The sequence below is a fragment of the Diaphorina citri genome, unplaced genomic scaffold (assembly GCF_000475195.1).
Source record: "Diaphorina citri unplaced genomic scaffold, Diaci psyllid genome assembly version 1.1 scaffold2152, whole genome shotgun sequence".
Lineage (NCBI taxonomy): Eukaryota > Metazoa > Arthropoda > Insecta > Hemiptera > Psyllidae > Diaphorina > Diaphorina citri.
The window spans coordinates 27,676-47,010 of NW_007379577.1; the positions used below are offsets into that span (position 1 = coordinate 27,676).

Sequence of the window (19,335 nt, forward strand, 5' to 3'; positions counted from 1 at the left end):
GATGTAGATGGGAATTTTCAGGATGGTATCCTCCCTGCCCCCAGCCAGACTGAAAAGTTGTCCAACAGTAAAGGAGACATTGTCAGAGGGTCTATTTCGTCGACATTGTCAGAGGGTCTATTTCGTCGACATTGTCAGAGGGTCTATTTCGTCGACATCCTCAGAGGGTCTATTTCGTCGACATTGTCAGAGGGTCTATTTCGTCGACATCTTCAGAAGGTCTATTTCACCTTCTCTCTTATTTTCATCCTACCTGTCCTATTTCGGCTACCTTCATATTCCTACCCCTCCCTCCCAGTCGACTTTTCCCCTCCTCCCCTCTCCCATCCTTCTCCCCCTCCCTCCACCGCCCTTCCCTCCCCGACTTTTCCCCTCCTTCTCCCCCTCCCTCCTCCGCCTTTCCCTCCCCCCCCCTTCTAAGCTCCGCCACTACAATACAATAGGGATTTTAAAAAGCTACATCAGTGTTGCTAAAAGCATTCTGTTTTATTATTTAAAATCGGGGGGGATGTGATTTTTTTTTCCTCTCTTTTTACTTTATATTTCTTTTTTTAAAGAGAAAAAAAATCAAGTCGAGCTTTTTATTTTCGCGTTGTTGTTTTTCGATCTTGTTACATGTTTTTTTTTTTTTGCTTGTTTTCTTGAGTTTTTTTTTCTGTTTGGAAGTGTGTGCTCAATTTTAACTTCTGGATCAACTTGAGAGAGAGAGAGAGAGAGAGAGAGAGAGAGCTAATGATCTTGGTAGAGCAAAAATAACTCCTTTTTGACAATTCTGCCACAATAGAAGGAGAAAAATAAAAGAAAATGAAAATAAGTTTGCTAATTTTCCTCACAATATCTTATTGAGAGGAAAATAAATTTGCTAATTTTCCTCACAATATCTTATTGAGAGATTTGATCTGTAGGGAGAAGCAAAATCCTCCTCTATAAAAGAGGAAGAATTGTGCAATTAGTACATATACAGCTCCCTTGGTCCATGAGCATTTCAGAGCACATCAGACTGGGGGCCCAAAATTTTGACAATTTATATTATTAAACATTTTTCCCGTGAAGGTTTTTCATCCCAGGGGATTAATTAATTAATTATAGTTTAACCTTAGCAAACACAACCTTCCCCACCCTTTTTTAGTCCTTCTTCCCCCCTCCTCTTCTTTCTTCCTGTCTTCCTTCTTCTCTTGCCCTCCTTCTTCTTCTCCTCTTCCTGTCTCTTCTCTTTCTTCTTCTTCTCTTCATCCTATTCCTCCTTCTCCTTCTTCTATTCTTCCTCCACACCTTTCTTTTCTTGTTCTTCTCCTCTCTCTTCTCTTTCTTCTTCTGCTCTTTCTCCTCCTCTTTCTCCTCCATCCATTATCCTTCTTTCCCTTCATTTCTTCCTCTTCTTAATGCTTTCTTTTTTGTGTTTTTTATCCTGTTCTTTCATTTTTTCAAGACAGAAAACAAAACAAATGGAAAAGCCATGATGGATCATTAGTTTTCATTAAAAATTCACAACGTTTTTTAGATTTAATTCTTCTTCTCCTCATCCTATTCCTCCTTCTTCTATTCTTCCTCCACACCTTTCTTTTCTGCTTCTTCTTCTCCTCTCTCTTCTCTTGCTTCTTCTGCTCCTCCTCCTCTTTTTCCTCCATCCATTATCCCTCCTCTCCTTCTTTCCCTTCATCTCTTCCTCTTCTCAGTGCTTTCTTTTCTGTGTTTTTTATCCTGTTCTTTCAATTTTTCAAGACAGAAAACAAAACAAATGGAAAAGCCATGATGGATCATTAGTTTTCATTAAAAATTCACAACGTTTTTTTAGATTTAATTACGAGCTACAAGTTTTTTCTTTATCTTTTGTTTTTTTTTTCTTCTTACTTTTCTTCTTCTTCGTCTTCTTCTTTATGTAGGTAAATAGGTATACCTTTCTCTTAATCTTTTTCTCCTTTCTAGTTTCTTTTCTTCCTCTCTTTTCTAAGATTTAATTACGAGCTACAAGTTTTTTCTTTATCTTTTGTTTTTTCTTCTTACTTTTCTTCTTTTTCGTCTTCTTCTTTATGTAGGTAAATAGGTATACCTTTCTCTTAATCTTTTTCTCCTTTCTAGTTTCTTTTCTTCCTCTCTTTTCTATTTCTCTTCCTTTCTTGATCTCTTTTTCACGTTTTCCTTTTCTTCTCCTTTTGTCCTTTCTCATTCCTCTCTTTCACTTTCTTTCCCCTCATTTTCATCTTTATAGATGTTTTTCTTATACATTCATCTTTTTGCATTTTGCCTATTACCTATTGGTAGCGAAAAATTGTGTAACTGCCTAAAATCCCTCAAACAACCTAAGAAATCAAAACACAGGGAGTACGGCCAAACACCTTTCCCGGAAATCCCGGAATATATAAGAGTGGGGGGCACCCACTAAATGAGGCAATAAGGAAAGCTAATCTAATAAAGGAGCAGTACTGGGCCAAAATTTTTTTCCTTTTCTTCTCCTTTTTTTTTGTCCTTTCTCATTCCTCTCTTTCACTTTCTTTCCCCTCATTTTCATCTTTATAGATGTTTTTCTTATACATTCACCTTTTTGCATTTTGCCTATTACCTATTGGTACCGAAAAATTGTGAACCTGCCTAAAATCCCTCAAACAACCTAAGAAATCAAAACACAGGTGGGTAACTTTAGGTAACTTTTTTACGCGAGTAGTAAACACGGTTTCCGGGAAGTACGGCCAAACACCTTTCCCGGAAATCCCGGAATATAATTAGAGTGGGGGGCACCCACTAAATGGGGCAATAAGGAAAGCTAATCTAATAAAGGAGAGAAAAAGGCCAAAATTGAAACCTTGTTTTGATTTTTGATTTCTTTTTGAATGCAAATATATTATTATTTTTTTTTCTCGAATATCTTTCCAATTTTTATTAGATTGGAGTTCTCCTTCTCCATTTATTTATCTTCACGTAGTAAGAAAGGCAAAGAAGAAGAGGAAGATAATTATGAGAAGGAGGTGGCGAAGGAGAAGAAGTAGAAGAAGAAGAAGAAGGAGAAGAAGAAGAGGAAGGAGAAGAAGGAGTAGAAGTAGAAGAAGAAGGAGTAGAAGTAGAAGAAGAAGAATATTGAATATTGAATATTGAAAATGATAACTTTTTATTTGTACAATTAAATTTAACACAAAGTAACATCTCCTAAGCTTACTGCCGACAGATCCAAAATCGGAACCAATGAACAGCCGACGGATCCAAAATCGGAACCAATGAACAGCCGACAGATGCAAAATCGGAACAAATGAACAGCCGACAGATACAAAATTCGGATGCAGTGAACAGCCCGACGGTAGTTGATAACACCTGTCAGGTACTACTCTCTATCGACAGTCGTATGAACCACACACCAGATTTGAATAATAACAGCTGTTGATACCGATTGTTCCCCTCTTATCTTGATCTTTATCACCAATTTCGATCCTCCATTGATGTTCACAACAACAACAACAGTGACAACTTTCAGCAAGTTATCAGCAACAATGGAGATTTTTCGAATGTGGATTGTTTTAAGAATTAATTTTCAATCGCTAATAATATTTAAACTTACGGGTTTTAAACCAAGTTCGTGTTGAATTTCGACAGCAAGCACTTAATACTTTAAGAAAAAATACATTTGTAAGTACTTATTTCACTATAAACTGTTCATTTTTTAAAAAATCACAGAGCAATTTTTTAAAAAATCACAGAAGTAGAAGAAGAAGAAGAAGAAGAAGAAGAAGATGATAAAGAAGGAGAAGAAGAAGAAGGAGAAGAAGTAGAAGAAGGAGAAGAAGAAGAAGAAGAAGAAGAAGAAGAAGAAGAAGAAGAAGAAGAAGAAGAAGAAGAAGAAGAAGAAGAAGAAGCAAGAAGAAGAAGAAGAAGAAGAAGAAGAAGAAGAAGAAGAAGAAGAAGAAGAAGAAGAAGAAGAAGAAGAAGAAGAAGTTAAAGATGAGGATTAGGAGAAGGAGGAAGAGGAAGAGTAGGAGGAGGAGGAGGAGGAGGAGGAGAAGAAAAAAGAAGGATTAGAGGAAGAAGAAGAAGAAGAAGAAGAAGAAGAAGATAAAGATGAGGATTAGGAGAAGGAGGAAGAGGAGGAGGAGGAGGAGGAGGAGGAGGAGGAGGAGAAGAAAATTCTGAATACAGAAGGAAATGACAAGTAACACCATCTCGTCTCCGAGTTTCCTGTCTATCACCTCCTTAGTGGAAGAGAAGGGATGAGGTGTTTTTCTTGCCACTAACTCAATTTGAGGGTTATGCCCCCCTTCCACTAGCACGTTCTCACCTCCACTAAAAGCTCGGTTTTCAATTACTATCGCGGTGATGTTGCTGAATTTCGGTGGATTTTTTTTCTGCCCATCACTCCTTTCACCCTTCTTTTTATTTTTGACACGTTCGATGCATTTTTTTTTTTACTAATAACGCTGCGTCTCAACAGTGAGAAAATATGAGAATATGAGAACAAAATTAAAGGTAGGCAAGTAGGTTAGTCACGGTTAGTCCAGTGGTAACGCGCTTGCTTGCCATGCAGAAGGTCCCGGGTTCGAATCCCACCATCGACAAAAATTTGTACTTTTATTCATGTCATTTTTATTCATGACCACAATTCAACGGGGCAAAATGGTTTACGCTTAGGTCATGGGGTCGAAAATCGCACCTTTTCTGTAGTCTTCAATCTTTAATATCTTCCCTCTTTTACACTTTCTTCTTCTTCCTAATATACGCTGCTCTCTCTAGCAGCTCTAGCTTCATGGAATGAAGAACTATGTTGTTGTAGAAGCAGTCTCCTCGCCTTCCTCACATCATCCCGGTAATGCAGTAGTTCCAGGGTTTCGGCAGTGGTCAACAACAACTTTCACCCCATAACTTTCTTTCGCCCCAAGTCCGGCCCTGTACGACTGTTCGCCTCTCATTATGAAAATGAAATTAATATTGATTGGATTGGGAGCGGACTCTAATCCACACATCCGCCCCTGTAATCCTCTTAGTTGCCTCTTGCGGAATTTCTAATGACTATATTTTTGCTGTCTGTTTTCGCTGTTCGAAAATACGGAGTACTTTTCTTTCTTTTTGAAAAGGTTTTTATAGAGGGAACTGTAACTGCTAAGGTCTTATATCGTCCCGAAAGCGAAGAGAGAAGGAAGACAGGATAGAAGAAAGCTATAGCTTGCCGTTAGCTATAGCTATAGTCTTCCTTGCCGTTCCGAGAACGAACGTTATCCGTATAGGATAAAATCCGCCCCTGGGCGGAAATCGAACCCGCGACCTGCTACCCTCCAAGCGTTTTGTTCCTTTTTTTAGATTTTATTACTGCACAGCAAAGGTCTATGTCAGAATTTCAAAGTCAATAACTTAATATTGATCACTTCTCTAACCTGAGAGGTGCAGTCTTTCAAATAGGTAATATTGTTCAGGCTCTTCACCCCTCAAAATCTTTGCCTCTAGCTAAATTTCTAAATATACAGAGGATAATATTATTATTGTTTACATGGGAGTTTTGTTTTGACTTTTTTCGTCGGTAAATATTGATAGTAAGGGCCAATTTAAAGTGCTTTTTTAGAAGCTTGATAGAGGGAACTTATATACTGCTAAGGTCTTATCGTCCCGAAAGTGAAGAGATGAGAAGGAAGAACCTGCTACCCTCCAAGCGTTTTGTTGCTTTTTTTAGATTTTATTACTGCACAGCAAAGATCTATGTCAGAATTTCAAAGTCAATAACTTAATATTGATCACTTCTCTTTTTGTAATAAATTCTCTAACCTGAGAGGTGCAGTCTTTCAAATAGGTAATATTGTTCAGGCTCTTCACCCCTCAAAATCTTTGCCTCTAGCTAAATTTCTAAATATACAGAGGATAATATTATTATTGTTTACATGGGAGTTTTGTTTTGACTTTTTTCGTCGGTAAATATTGATAGTAAGGGCCAATTTAAAGTGCTTTTTTAGAAGCTTGATAGAGGGAACTTATATACTGCTAAGGTCTTATCGTCCCGAAAGTGAAGAGATGAGAAGGAAGACAGACAGGATTAAGAGAGAGCCAGCCGTTCCGAGAACGAAACTAACTTATCTGTCTCTTCTTCATACCCTCTACCTCTCTCCCTCCTCACTTCCTTGGGAGGAAGTATTTACATTTTTAAATAGGGATTTTAAATAGGTAAAAATTGTTAAAGAGGTTGTGAGGAGGCAATGCGGGGCGTCTTTTTCGTCTTCCTCTTCGGGAGCGCTTTGTGAGAGCACGGTTTTTGGATTGTGGGGAGACTGTAGGGCCAAGTAGTGGTTCCAGTGATATGTATACGTAGAACTTAGAAAAAGGGCCTTTGTGAGTATCCTAATGACCCAATTGGATTCAAAATCTAGTGAGGAAATTTACTTTATGTGTCGAACATTTTTGCCAAATTTCATCGAAATCGTAGGTACAATCCGTTTGAGAGTTATAGCGAAACAGACAGACAAACAAACTACATAAATAAAATCTCTGAATTTAAAACTTCAAACCCTCTTTGTTCGTTCAATTACTCCCTCTATTTCCCCCTGACTGACTTCCTCTATTTTTTTAACTAAGAGAAAGCAATGTGCTCTCCCTCCCCTTCCAAATGGGGAGAGAGAACCCCCCCTCCCTCATCTCCCTATATTTTCTTTCGGGAATGATGTTCGAAAAAGAGGTAAAAAGTCAAGGGATGAAGGGACAAGTTGGCGAGGAAGAAAGGAGAAGAGGAGAGAGGAGAGAGACGCGAAGGAAAGGAAGGGGAGGGTGATAAGGAGAGGGGAGAAGAAGAACTGGGAGGAGGAGGAGGAGGAGGAGGAGAAAAAATCATGCGAGAGAAAGAGTGGAACAATGTTTTTTTGTGCATTACACGAAAGAGTTAAAATGTTTTTACTTATAGGGTATGGTGGGGGCCAACTAGATAGGACAGAGTGGGGGTAATATATCCTAACTAAAGCTCCTTATGTTTGCATGAAGCTCCACATTTGAGCGGTGTTTTATAGGAGCTAATCCGAACCCAAATTATGCACGCTGTGCTTGGGATAGAAGTTTACATATATGAGAATTTGAGATCAGGGGATGAGGGAACTGGCCTTGGTTGTGAACTAAATTACATACGAGGGGGTAGGGCCGAATTTACGTGGAAGGCTTGGGGCAAAAGGACCCCGGACCCTGGGGGCTAACACAGCTTGGGGTAGATTTGTATAAGCTCACGGTACTTATACGAATCTACTCCAAATTATATTAGCCTTTGAGTGAGCTCTTTGTATTGGGAGTAAATTTGTAACGGAGATCGTCTGGTAAGCAGGAGGGCGCGGGTTCGAATCCCCATCATCTGTAACTTTGGAGCACTGTGCTAATTTGTTATTGATTTTATTCATGTAGACCTGAAGGAAGAAGGGGGAGAAGAAGACCAAGACAGACATACGAAGAAACAATAACCGACTTAGCCACATCACGAGGGAAGACTTATTCTGAGGCCAGGATTTTGTCCCGCTAATGATTCCTTAAGGAATAGACTGTACCAACAACTCATTAAAAAAAGTGGCTTCCATAGCATTCAGAAAATGTGCCCTCCATAGCCCATAGCCGCGATTGAACCGAGAGTTTAAAAATATCACAGAAAAAATGCAAATCGAAGTAAAAACACCGAAAAAAAAAAGAAAAAAAAAGATCTCATCTCAGTTTTTACGGTCCTGACAGAAATAGAGGAAGGGAGGAAAATACGAACCCCCCTTTCTACGTAGAAAAGTAGAGGGAAGGAGGAAGAAATGGCCCCCCTCGTACGTTGACAATCTCAGCGGGACACCTAAACTGATGGAGGTTCGCCTTTGAGTCTTTCAAGTCGTAATCTCATCTCAGTTTTTACGGTCCTGACAGAAAATAGAGGAAGGGAGGAAAATACGAACCCCCCTTTCTATATAGAAAAGTAGAGGGAAAGAGGAAGAAATGGCCCCCCTCGTACGTTGACAATCTCAGCGGGACACCTAAACTGATGGAGGTTCGCCTTTGAGTCTTTCAAGTCGTATTGTATTGAGGTTAAAGGGAGGTTAACAGGGGGTTAACAGATCGAGGTTTATACAAGGAAAGAATACAAGTTGACACAGAAAAGAAGCGAAGTTTTTGCTTTCCTTTTATTCTTTTTCTAGTTCTTCTTCCCATCCTCCCCCTCCGGCTTGTTCTTGTACTTCTTCTTCTTCTTCTTCTCCTCCTCTTCTTCTTTCTTCTTATTTTCCTCCTCTTTTATCTCTTCTTGTTCTTCTCCTTTTTAGTCCGTCCTTCCTTTATTATTACAATAGTAATAAAAATGTATAAGGGACGGACTCCTTCTTTATTTTTTTCTTCCCCTCCTTGTTCTTCTTCTACATACTTCTTCTTGTTGACTATATTGACAAAGTCAGACAAACAGCAATGATGTCAGAAAGGTAAAAACGGAATACATATCAGAAATCAGAAGGATAGAGTGAGAGGGATCGGGTATGAAAATAACAAATAACAATGTTTTCCTCCTCCTCCTCCTTCTCCTCATACTGTTCCTCTTTTTCTTGACGGGACCTTCGCATCGGTATGATACTTGTAGACTGCTTCAAGGATTTTATTTGAGTAGTAATGTATAGGTCTATCTCTAGGTCAAAGAACCTACCGCATGTAGCCCCAATGTATCTAGTGACTAGTCTGTAGAAATTATATTGGCTACTCGGTTTTCTTTTTAAAATCACTTTTCGTAGGTACTTTCCATACGGATAATAGTCTTCGTTCTCATTTACGGAAAAATACGAGTATAGGTACTTAGTGCCTTTCCCCTGGCTATACGTCAGTAGGTAGGTAGCAGGACTTCAGAGCTCATGACCTACTTGTATAGAGATAAAAAAAATATCTAGCTATAGGTATAAATAAAAAAAAACTTGAGAAATCGAAGGCTAAACGTTTAGCGATTAGCAACTCGATGTCTAAAACCAGTGAAAGGTTTTCACCAAGATGCAAAACCCGGCGGAAAATCATTTTCCTTTTGAATTTCCTGCAGGTTTCCTGTTCTCCTCCTTAAGGAGGGTGTCCTGGAAGAAGGTGGGAGCTCATTTCCGTTCTACCTGGAGGAAAGTTGAATCTGAGTGACATTTTCATCTCAACTCTTTTAACTCAATCAAGACTTCAGACTGTGTATACCTCCCCGCCTCCTTTGCCTTCTCTGTGAACTTTCAACTTGAAAACTAAAAATAGTTGCCTGAAAGAAAGCAATGAAAAAGCTAGTGACCATGTGGCACGTTGACTGTACCATTTTCCGGTGAAGCTTAAACAACATTGCTTGTGGGTAGGTACGAGTAACTATTTGTATTTGGGTAAGTAAGTAAGCGTTTAGGCAATACTACTAGTTTTTCCCGGCTAGGTTGGATTAATGTGAGTTAGGAGGGTGTCGCCGAATCGAGGTTAAAAGCCCATTCTCAAATTACTTATTTTGAGGATAAAATTCCATAGCTCGGCTGGGATTGAACCCACGCTCTCCTGTTTACCAGGAGTATAGGATACATCTGTTATCTACCTAGTAGGTATCTATACCTCCTACTTTTTAGCTTGGTAAGTACGATAATAATACGATTCTTTCCCACGATTTAATTGTTGGTACCTGTAGGTATGTAAGAAGGTACGATTATGTCAAGTTGACAAGATCAAAGGCCTTCGGTGGAATGAAAGAAAAAGAAAAAATAATAAAATTACCTATGTAAATGTAAATGCAGTTTCTTTGTGTTATTATGTCATAACTTTGGTGCTCACTGCAGCATTGTAGGATTTTCCCAATATTTCAATAATCCTAAAATCCAATGTTTACCTATACCTACCTTGCTGGCACCGGTCGCTATGCGCATTTATATGTCATAGCTACTCATTTTCCTCACGAGGCTGAGTGGGCCCCGCAACCGAGTGACATTTTCAACTCTTAACTCAATCAAGATTTCAGTCTGTGTATACCTATACCTCCCCCCTTCGCCGTATCTATGAACTTTCAACTTAAAAACTAAAAATAGTTACCTGAAAGAAAAGCTAGTGGCAATGGCTCGTTGACTGTACCATTTTTCGGTGGAGCAACGTTGCTTGTGGGTGGGTAGGTACCTATTTGGGTAAGTAAGCAGGTAAGCGTTCAGGCAATACTATTAGTTTTTCCCGGCTGGGTCAGAAATGTGAGTGGGGTGGGTATCGTCGAATGGAGGTTAAAAGCCCCGTCACTGTCACTAAAAACCTTGGCAGTTATATGTGACGTTAAACCCTCGAAAAATTTGATCATATAGAGTACACACGCTAAGATTTTCTGATCGCACAATTTTACAAAAAAAAAAAAAAAAAAAAAAAATGCATCGTCCGGGAATCGAACCGAAAAGATTTTGAACCAGTGCTATTCAAAAATTGTAGTCATAAAAACAAAAATTAGAAAAATAAATGTGGGCAGGTAGGCCAATAAATGGTACGTTTTTTAGGTGGGCGAATAAATGGTACACTTACCCTATGTGCGACAGCGTTACACAATAACTTTTTTTAATCGTATAAATGTGAGCTAATGTACAAACACAGAAATATAGGAGGGTAGGTGTTCGACAGAAGAGCAGGAGGTACGAGTAAGAAGGTAAGAAATAGAGAAGAGGAGGAAGAGAGGGGAAGACGGAATACACAATAACTTTTTTTAATCGTATAAATGTGAGCTAATGTACAAACACAGAAATAGGAGGGTAGGTGTTCGACAGAAGAGCAGGAGGTACGAGTAAGAAGGTAAGAAATAGAGAAGAGGAGGAAGAGAGGGGAAGACGGAAGAGGGGGAAGGAAAGGGAAGGAGAGAGAGAGGGGAGGTAATTTAATGAATTACATTGGAGTGTCAAGTTGTGTGATGTCACTGGTGTCAGAAAGGAGAGGGAGGAAGAGTAGGAGGAGTAGGAAGACGAAAAGGGGGATTAGAAGGAAAAGGAGAACGAGGAGAGGAGAAAAATGTTGAAAGAGTAAATGGGTAGGTTAGGTAGGTATAATGAAGAGGAGTAGAGAACTAATCCACAACACCTATTGCGGTAAACTACTACACTTATTGAGGTTGTAGTTGTAGCGGTGTAGCTGAACCAAGGGGTTTGATTGTCACAATAGATCTAACCAGGTCGCAGTGACCAAGGGCGTTTATTAAAGCCGATGGCCCTACTTATACCAGTACCAAAGGGGGTTGATGGTCTCTAGCCAAGATTACTTGGCCCGTCCCGAACCACAGTCAACCATTATGAGGACCTGTGCTTTCCCTTTGAAGCATGGTAAACCCTCTGTAACCTTCAGCTAGCCAGGCTGGTTAGGTGGTTAAAGTTTGGCTTCTGCAATCCCTATGTATAGTCCCACAGAAAGACAATGTTGTCTGGTTGGGGGACCTTAAAGGGAGCAGACTTATTGAGGTGAAACACAACACCTGCTATAATTGAGGTAAACAACTGACCACGACAAAACCATTAAGGAAAGGCTTACTTACCTTCCTGAAGCCATCCTTGATCTGCGCTGTCCCTGCTTCTGAAATCTGTCTGGTAACCATCTGGAAATCAAATAGGAAGGTACATGGTGCAGACATCGCTGTTCAGTTCAAATCAGTTAGAGCTGTTAGAGGAAGACAGTTCCTTAAGCTGTGTCCACAAATAGTCAACTGGCCGTCGCGTCGGTGGACATCGTTGTCGATCGATGTCGACTGAACCGTCCAAACTGCCTCGACAACATAGTTTTATCTCGTCGATGTCGATCGACGACCCGTCGAATATGTTTGGACAGTGGACACACCTTTGAAAAGGTGACAATAGGTAGGTACCTAAAGCAGCGTCTACAATACGTTATTATTAATTAATTTATTTAATTTTGACATCCTTTGTAAATACTTTTTTACTTAAGTTATAAAGTTTCGTAAGTATCCCTTTTTTACTTTCCTTATCCTATAGGAAGGAAAGTAATGTAATCGGGTCAAATTTTCGATGGTCAGTTTTTAGTGACAAAACACGTTTTGAGGTCCCTAGAGTCTAAATCCAAAGTTTCAGCCATTGGTCCGTGTGTGTGTCTGTCTGTGTGTGTGTGTGTGTGTGTGTGTGTGTGTGTGTGTCCGTGTGTCTGTCTGTAAACAAAATATTTCGAGAACGGTAAGAGCTATAGAGAGTTGAAATTTGGTATTTAGCTGTCAAATGTGACAAGGATGCGGCACGAAACTTTTGGTTAAGACCGGTGCAACGCTTGGCGGCATTTTACCGCTTTTTGGCGGTTTTCGGTGTAATTTAACAATATCTCGGAGGCGATTATGTTCGCGGATTTGGCGATTATGATCGCGGGTTTCGCGATTATGTTCGCGGATTTCGCGATTATGTTCGCGGATTTCGTGATTATGAGAAGGAAGACAGACAGGATTAAGAGAGAGCCAGCCGTTCCGAGAACGAAACTAACTTATCTGTTTAGGATAATAAAGCTTACAAGGCAGACGCGCTATCCTCTAACCTAACTTTAAGCTGACTAAGACTTAGTGGTTCTTGTGGGGTTGTTTCAGTTTAAATGCTGGGAAATAAATATGTATGAACTATGAATGGTGATGAAACAGTCCTCCTTTTTTCGACTAGAACCTCCCTAAATATCAAAGTAAACAAATAAACACCGATTTTCCAAATTCCCAACCCTATGTTATGAATGTTTACGAAATGTTATTTTACATTTTGCCTCGGAATGCCGAGGGCGAAAACGTAAAATTTCCGAAAAATATGTTTGAATAAATTTCGTGCAAACAATGCACGTCGCATTTTCATTGGATACCGACTTGAGTCAATATTTGAGTGTTTGTATTCAGTATACGTATACCTTACCTACTACCTACACCTACCTTACATTTTGATATACCTACATAATGGTGATATGGGAAACGAAGGATGGTAATTCTTGTTCTTGGTTGCATTCTTGAAAGCAACTTTAGGCGCATCACACACTGGAGTAACGCGTTTCATGTAACTCGAAATCGATTAGATAAGGTTACCACTGTGTTCAGTGGGTTTCACGAAACGCGTTTCCCAGTGTACATCCGGCCTTAGCCCATCTACACACGGAGCTACTGAAAAGAAGCTGATTAGTAACTCAGTTAGTAACTCGAGTTTCACACTTCACATTTCTCAAAATTTTGAACTCATGCACGTAACAATTACTAGTCAAGTGAAGACGTTGTTCTTTTTCCTATATTAATATGTTGCTACTTGACAGATTGACTCTCCTAGAGAAGTATATGTATAAACAATAAAGTGTTCTTAATAATAAGTCGGGACCTTCTGTATGGCAAGCGCGTTACCACGATGCTAACCGTCCCCTATAATTTCTATTGTTCTCACCTGTATTTTTGGTGTGATTCTCGTCTTGCTCATAGTTGGTTGTGTAAGGATGGAGAATGTCTGATCCTGATGGATGTCTGGAATTCTCTTTGGTTGAGAACGAATGGAAATATGATGAGCCACCCTGTAACAGAAGAAGAGTTTAACAGTGACTTACTTCGCTAGGAAATGACATTTTCTGTTATCGAACCCGGGAATGTAATCCCAAGGTTTTGGTCCGATTAGTTTGGAGTTGGGGAATATGCTAATTTATTATTTTATTGTTGTTATTGTTGTTGTTGTAGCGGCTTTAGCTTTCGCCGAATGGCGATAGCAGAATAAAGAAAAGATGTCTTTTTGTATCTGCTATACTGGTAACCTATAGGTAGGTATTGAGTGAGTAAGTTTGCATAAAACGTAGGTAGTGGATTCTACTAAATAGACGTTTAGTGATTTTTTTTTTTTCAGGAGATTTGATAGAGGGAACTGTGACAGCGGAGGTCTTATCGTCCCGGAATCGGAGAGAGAAGGCGGGCAGGTTAGGATAAAGTTCTTATTCCATCCAAGCTATTAAGGCAGGCTGGACCTTAGGTACTTCATTCGTTCAATTAGTTAGGGTAGCTAAACGTTACTTAGGGTAGTTACAAGTAGATAACTTACCGGAGACATAGGATTATTCTGCAGATTAGTATTTGCTGATGACGTCAGATCTGGAGAGTCCGTTATGTTTAGCATTTTTAAATAATACTAATTAGTCACTTAACACTATAATTTAGTCACTTTTTACCTATAGGTAACTCGTTGAGTACCTACAATAATTACTAAATTGTTAACCACTGCCTACGAAAAGATATGATTTTAATTTCGCCTATCGCGTATGCACTTTACCGATCTCTTTACACGAAAGTATACGTACATTAAGTATCTACTAAGAACGGTTAAGGTCCCAAAAATAGCCTGTTATGGATGACCTTCTTTATTTTTATTTTATAAAATTCATTAAAATAAAGAAGGAATTGTAACAGTGGAGGTCTTATCATCCCAAAATCGAAGAGAAAGAAGGCGGACAGGATAAGATAAAGTCAGCCGTTCCGAGAACGAAGATTGTCCGTTCAAGATAAAAGTTTCCCCCGGGGGGAAATCGCCTAGCGCTTACAAGGTAGATGGTCTTCCACATCCAAGCTAGGTACCTAGGCAGGCTGAACCTTACTTCATTCATTCAATCAGGGTAGCCACAAGTAACTTACCGGAGACATAGGATTATTCTGCAGATTAGTATTTGCTGATGACGTCAGATCTGGAGAGTCCGTTATGTTTAACATTTTTAAATAATACTAATTAGTCACTTAACACTAATTTAGTCACTTTTTACCGAAGTAACTCGTTGAGTACCTACAATTACTAAATTGTCAACCACTGCCTACGAAAAGATATGATTTTAATTTCGCCTATATCGCGTATTAACTTTACCGATCTCTTTACACGAAAGTACACGTACATTAAGTACTAAGAACGGTTAAGGACCCAAAAATAGCCTGTTATGGATTATGGATGACCTTCTTTATTTTTATTTTATAAAATTCATTAAAATAAGAATATATAATAAATTATTCATAGTTCGTACGTACTAATTTTGATAAAATATTTAATTTATTTCACTTTTGTTTCAGTTTGGTAAGTTATTTTCGGGTCAGCAATACAAGACGTTAGATACAAGACTTTGACTTCATCTTTGCTGCAAGTTACAAATAAAAAAAAAAATAATATTAGATATCTACCTACCTATCTGGGGTGAAATATTTTACATTTATTAGGGATTTACATAATTATGTAGGTAGGTACTTTTAATAATAATTCAAAATTTAAAGATTATCAAAAAGTTTAGTTTGGTATTAGAGATAAGGTAAATTCCAAAAAAAAAAAAAAAAAACGAAAAGGCTGACCCAGAAGCTGTTGTCACCCATAGCTCGGAGGGCCATCTTCATTTGAGGTAGGCATTCAAAGAACAGAGAATTAAATTATTGTCATGGAATTTATGGAAATGTAAAAATTAATGAGTCATTAAAAAGAAGGGGGAAATTTTATACATTTTTCCTGAAGATTTCACTATGAACTATGAAAATTTTAAATCAAAGATTTCCTACAGGTATTTACATGGAAGATTTCCTACACATACTCAAATACATAGAAGATTTCGGTCCTGGACTTAATATAGGCTTTTTGGGTTTTTGACTGTATGGAAAAACTTCTTCATATTATGTAAATTAAAAAGTACAAAGCACCTACATTCTCAAAATGACATGGTCTAAAGGCTAATTTATTTTATTTGTTTTCCTTTCCCTCTAGTCTACCAAGATTCAAACAGAGATTCAGCTTCATTCTCCTCGACACATCCAACATATTCAATGTGTTGGATGCATTGAAAGTTGCCGATACTGTGCTGTTTCTAATGACTCCATCAGACGGGATTGACCCCACTGGACATGTGCTGATGTCTGCTATTGTAGCTCAAGGCTTACCTACTTCTGCTGCGGCTATTTTCAATTTGAATGATGTACCCATCAAGGTGAGTTTGCACACTGACCTGTGGATCTGGGTTGTATTTTCAGTGTGGTGAAAAAACCAAAAAAATCTCACAAGGATGAAATTGTTGGAAAAAGAATTTTAGTTCAAGCAAAAAAGCTTGTCACAAATGTTATTTGTCAGTTAATACCCTACATTGAATTTCAAACCACTAACCTGTAGATCTGAAGTCCACTGCAATAACTACTACAATACTTACCAACTTTGTGTATAAAAAAACCCCTTTTGTGTATTTCCAGAAACGGAATGAGTGCAAGCAAGAGATTGAGAAAGTTGTAAATAAGTATATCCCGGAGGAGAAAGTAATGGGGCTGTCAAACTCAACAGATGTTCTCAATGTCATGAGGAAGATTGGAAATCAGAAACAGCGCAAGATTGTGTTCAGAGATCGGCGACCTCATCTACTTGCCGAGAAGCTTGACTTTATCTACAAGGAGAATGTAAGTTAGATAGAAAAGCTTGACTTTATCTACAAGGAGAATGTAAGTTAGCGTAGGTACAAACCGCTCGAATCATTGCTTATGTTCGGTGACAGAACGAGACAACGGGACCCGGTTTTATCCAGCGATAAAAGAAGAACCTTCGTTTTGCAGACTAAAAACCTGGTTAGCCTTGGTTAAGAATTGAGCTTTTAGGGCTCCTTTTCGTTAGGCTGAACCAAGCTTTCCTACGAGCAACAAGTTTCCAATCAGGCCACCAGTACCTACGAGTATACAGTCATATGTATAGGTACCTACCTACAGTTAAAGCTGATCGAGGAGTACCTATTACACGAGGTTTGTAAACCGGAAGTTTAGGGTTCGATTCCCGACAGAATCAAGTTTTTTTTTAGTCTGGTGTATCTGAAGAATTCCGGGGTGCACTGGCTCTCTCTCTCTCTCTACCTACTTGTACCAACCCACAACCCACTATTCTGATAGGTTTCAACTACTTTCAGAAAACGGAAACTTTCAGCAATATAGGTATTGGAATACCCTGTACAAAATACATACCTATCTACATAGTACATTGCAAGGTAAATATGTACCAACCTAATACGTAACTACAGAGTGAAAATTCATCATGATGTTGTTTTTATGAAATTAAATATTAATTTAAAATAAAATGTTTTAATTAGTATTTTTCATATTGAATTTTTAATGAACTTTTTTTTCCTGGTTGTTTTGTTTGTGCATTTGGTGTTTTTATTTTGTATGACCCTACCTACTCGTACCTTTAATAGGTATTGAAGTAGAAACACACGAGTATAGGTATAGGTAGGTATATGGTAGAGATCAGCTATATGCTCAGTACCTATGTGGATACATAGTTAGTTGGATAGGATAATAATAATAGTGCTTATTTATACTGCTCGCATAGGACTGAAAAGTCCCTTTACTCCAGCAGTAGGCTACTACCATTATTGTGGTCACATTCTCAAATTACTTATTTTGAGGATAAAATTCCATAGCTCGGCTGGGATTGAACCCACGCTCTCCTGTTTACCAGGAGTATAGGATACATCTGTTATCTACCTAGTAGGTATCTATACCTCCTACTTTTTAGCTTGGTAAGTACGATAATAATACGATTCTTTCCCACGATTTAATTGTTGGTACCTGTAGGTATGTAAGAAGGTACGATTATGTCAAGTTGACAAGATCAAAGGCCTTCGGTGGAATGAAAGAAAAAGAAAAAATAATAAAATTACCTATGTAAATGTAAATGCAGTTTCTTTGTGTTATTATGTCATAACTTTGGTGCTCACTGCAGCATTGTAGGATTTTCCCAATATTTCAATAATCCTAAAATCCAATGTTTACCTATACCTACCTTGCTGGCACCGGTCGCTATGCGCATTTATATGTCATAGCTACTCATTTTCCTCACGAGGCTGAGTGGGCCCCTCAACAGCCAGTCACGGAATCAATCATTTGCATGATACAAATTTCTTGACTCCGCCGGGAATCGAACCCGGGCCTCCCGCGTGCAAGGCGAGCGCAGTGACCACTACGCCATGGGGGCTGACTAAAGAAGGAGATTATACATTATAGTGTGGACGTGTTTTAGCAAGTGTCGACAATCGACACTGATCTAAAAAAAACCCCCTAGAAAGTGCAAAAAAAGCTTCTTGGCAGAAAAGTAATCTGAAAATTCCATCACCTCTAGGTACCTACCTTACTTACATAAGCGCGAAAAATTTCATTGGATAACCGGGGCGGCGCTAAAGGAAAAATGTAAAAAAAAAAAATTTCTTTTGGATTTTGCGTATTCATGACATCTTGTTTAAAACGTCTCAAGGAAAGAACGGAAGTAGAATTTGTAAATAGGTAAGCCAGCGGCATTACGAGAGACGGCGGTCCGGATCACTTCAGTAAAGCTACGTTGAGCGTGGTGAGAGTTTGAACGGGTGACCGGCCAGGCAGGTAGTGAGTTGTTGATTTTTGAGGTGCGCTGAGCCTCATGAGGAGAAGAAGGGAAACTGGGTTCCTGGGGGGGGGGGGGGGGTTCCAGGAGGTACAGTCACTTTCCTTGTATCAAGTGCCAGACGAATGTCATCTGTCACTTTGACAAGTGCAGTAGCCGTACTGTGCCGCTTTCGAAACCCCGATTGATAGGGATCCATAATATTGAAATATTCGATGTATTGCAGCATCTGAAGAGTCGCAATTCTTTCCAGTGCTAACTGTAGAACTCTCTCTGATTATTGCCCTTACAGGGCTCTCAAAGGAACGATCGTGCCCAAACTGAAAGCCATTATGTTGATATTACCCTGTTTGGAACAGACATTATTATCAAAGACTCAGTAGGTACTTACTTAACTTTGTGAACCTCCCTATCAACAGTGAAGAGAATAGTTTACCAGTGTAAAAAGATTACTGAAATATGGAAATTGATTGCAAATTAGGCACTTAGTAATGCTGTGATATCCACAAAAGTTGTGAAAAAAACTCTACCACCATGAATTTGAAATTTACATATGATTTGGTACTTGTTTTCTTTCGTCCACAGAGGAAGAATTCATGAGCTCAGACGAGGACAGTGAAGAAGATGATGAAGAAGAAGATGATGATGATGCAATGTCAGTGGCAGAATCTAGCGGGAAGATGGAAGCTGATGAAGAAACAATGAGCACGTATTCTGAAGTCCCTGTAGACAAGGACAAGTATGACAAAGCCATGGACATGGAAGAAGAACAGGAAGCTTTGGCTAAACTACAAGGTAAGTAGGGTCGAAAGTCAATGGTCTATGGTCACCGTCCACAACGGAGAACCGACCATCGACCAGAGCCTAGTACCGACCCAAGAGAAAATAAACCATGCTAATGAATAGAAGCGTCTTCAATGGAGCACTGACCAAAGTTCCGACCATAGTAACGACCCTCACAGAATAAAAATTCGTACTCCTTTTTCGATTGCAAATATTTCAACGGGTTACTTTCTGGTATTCTTGTGTTGACCCAGCACCTACATGGGAA

General features: G+C 39.0%; 1 protein-coding gene across 1 annotated transcript; it reads left to right on the forward strand.

Annotated features, from left to right (window-relative positions):
- Window positions 1-15,224: 15,224 nt before the first annotated feature.
- On the forward strand, window positions 15,225-19,079 carry LOC103518315 (pre-rRNA-processing protein TSR1 homolog; the record flags this gene model as incomplete). The annotated part of the gene is made up of 4 exons (XM_008483377.1): window positions 15,225-15,285; window positions 15,642-15,861; window positions 16,118-16,318; window positions 18,872-19,079. Coding segments are annotated over exons 2-4 (526 nt in total), but the record flags the coding sequence as incomplete, so codon positions are not given.
- Between the last annotated feature and the right edge of the window lie 256 nt (window positions 19,080-19,335).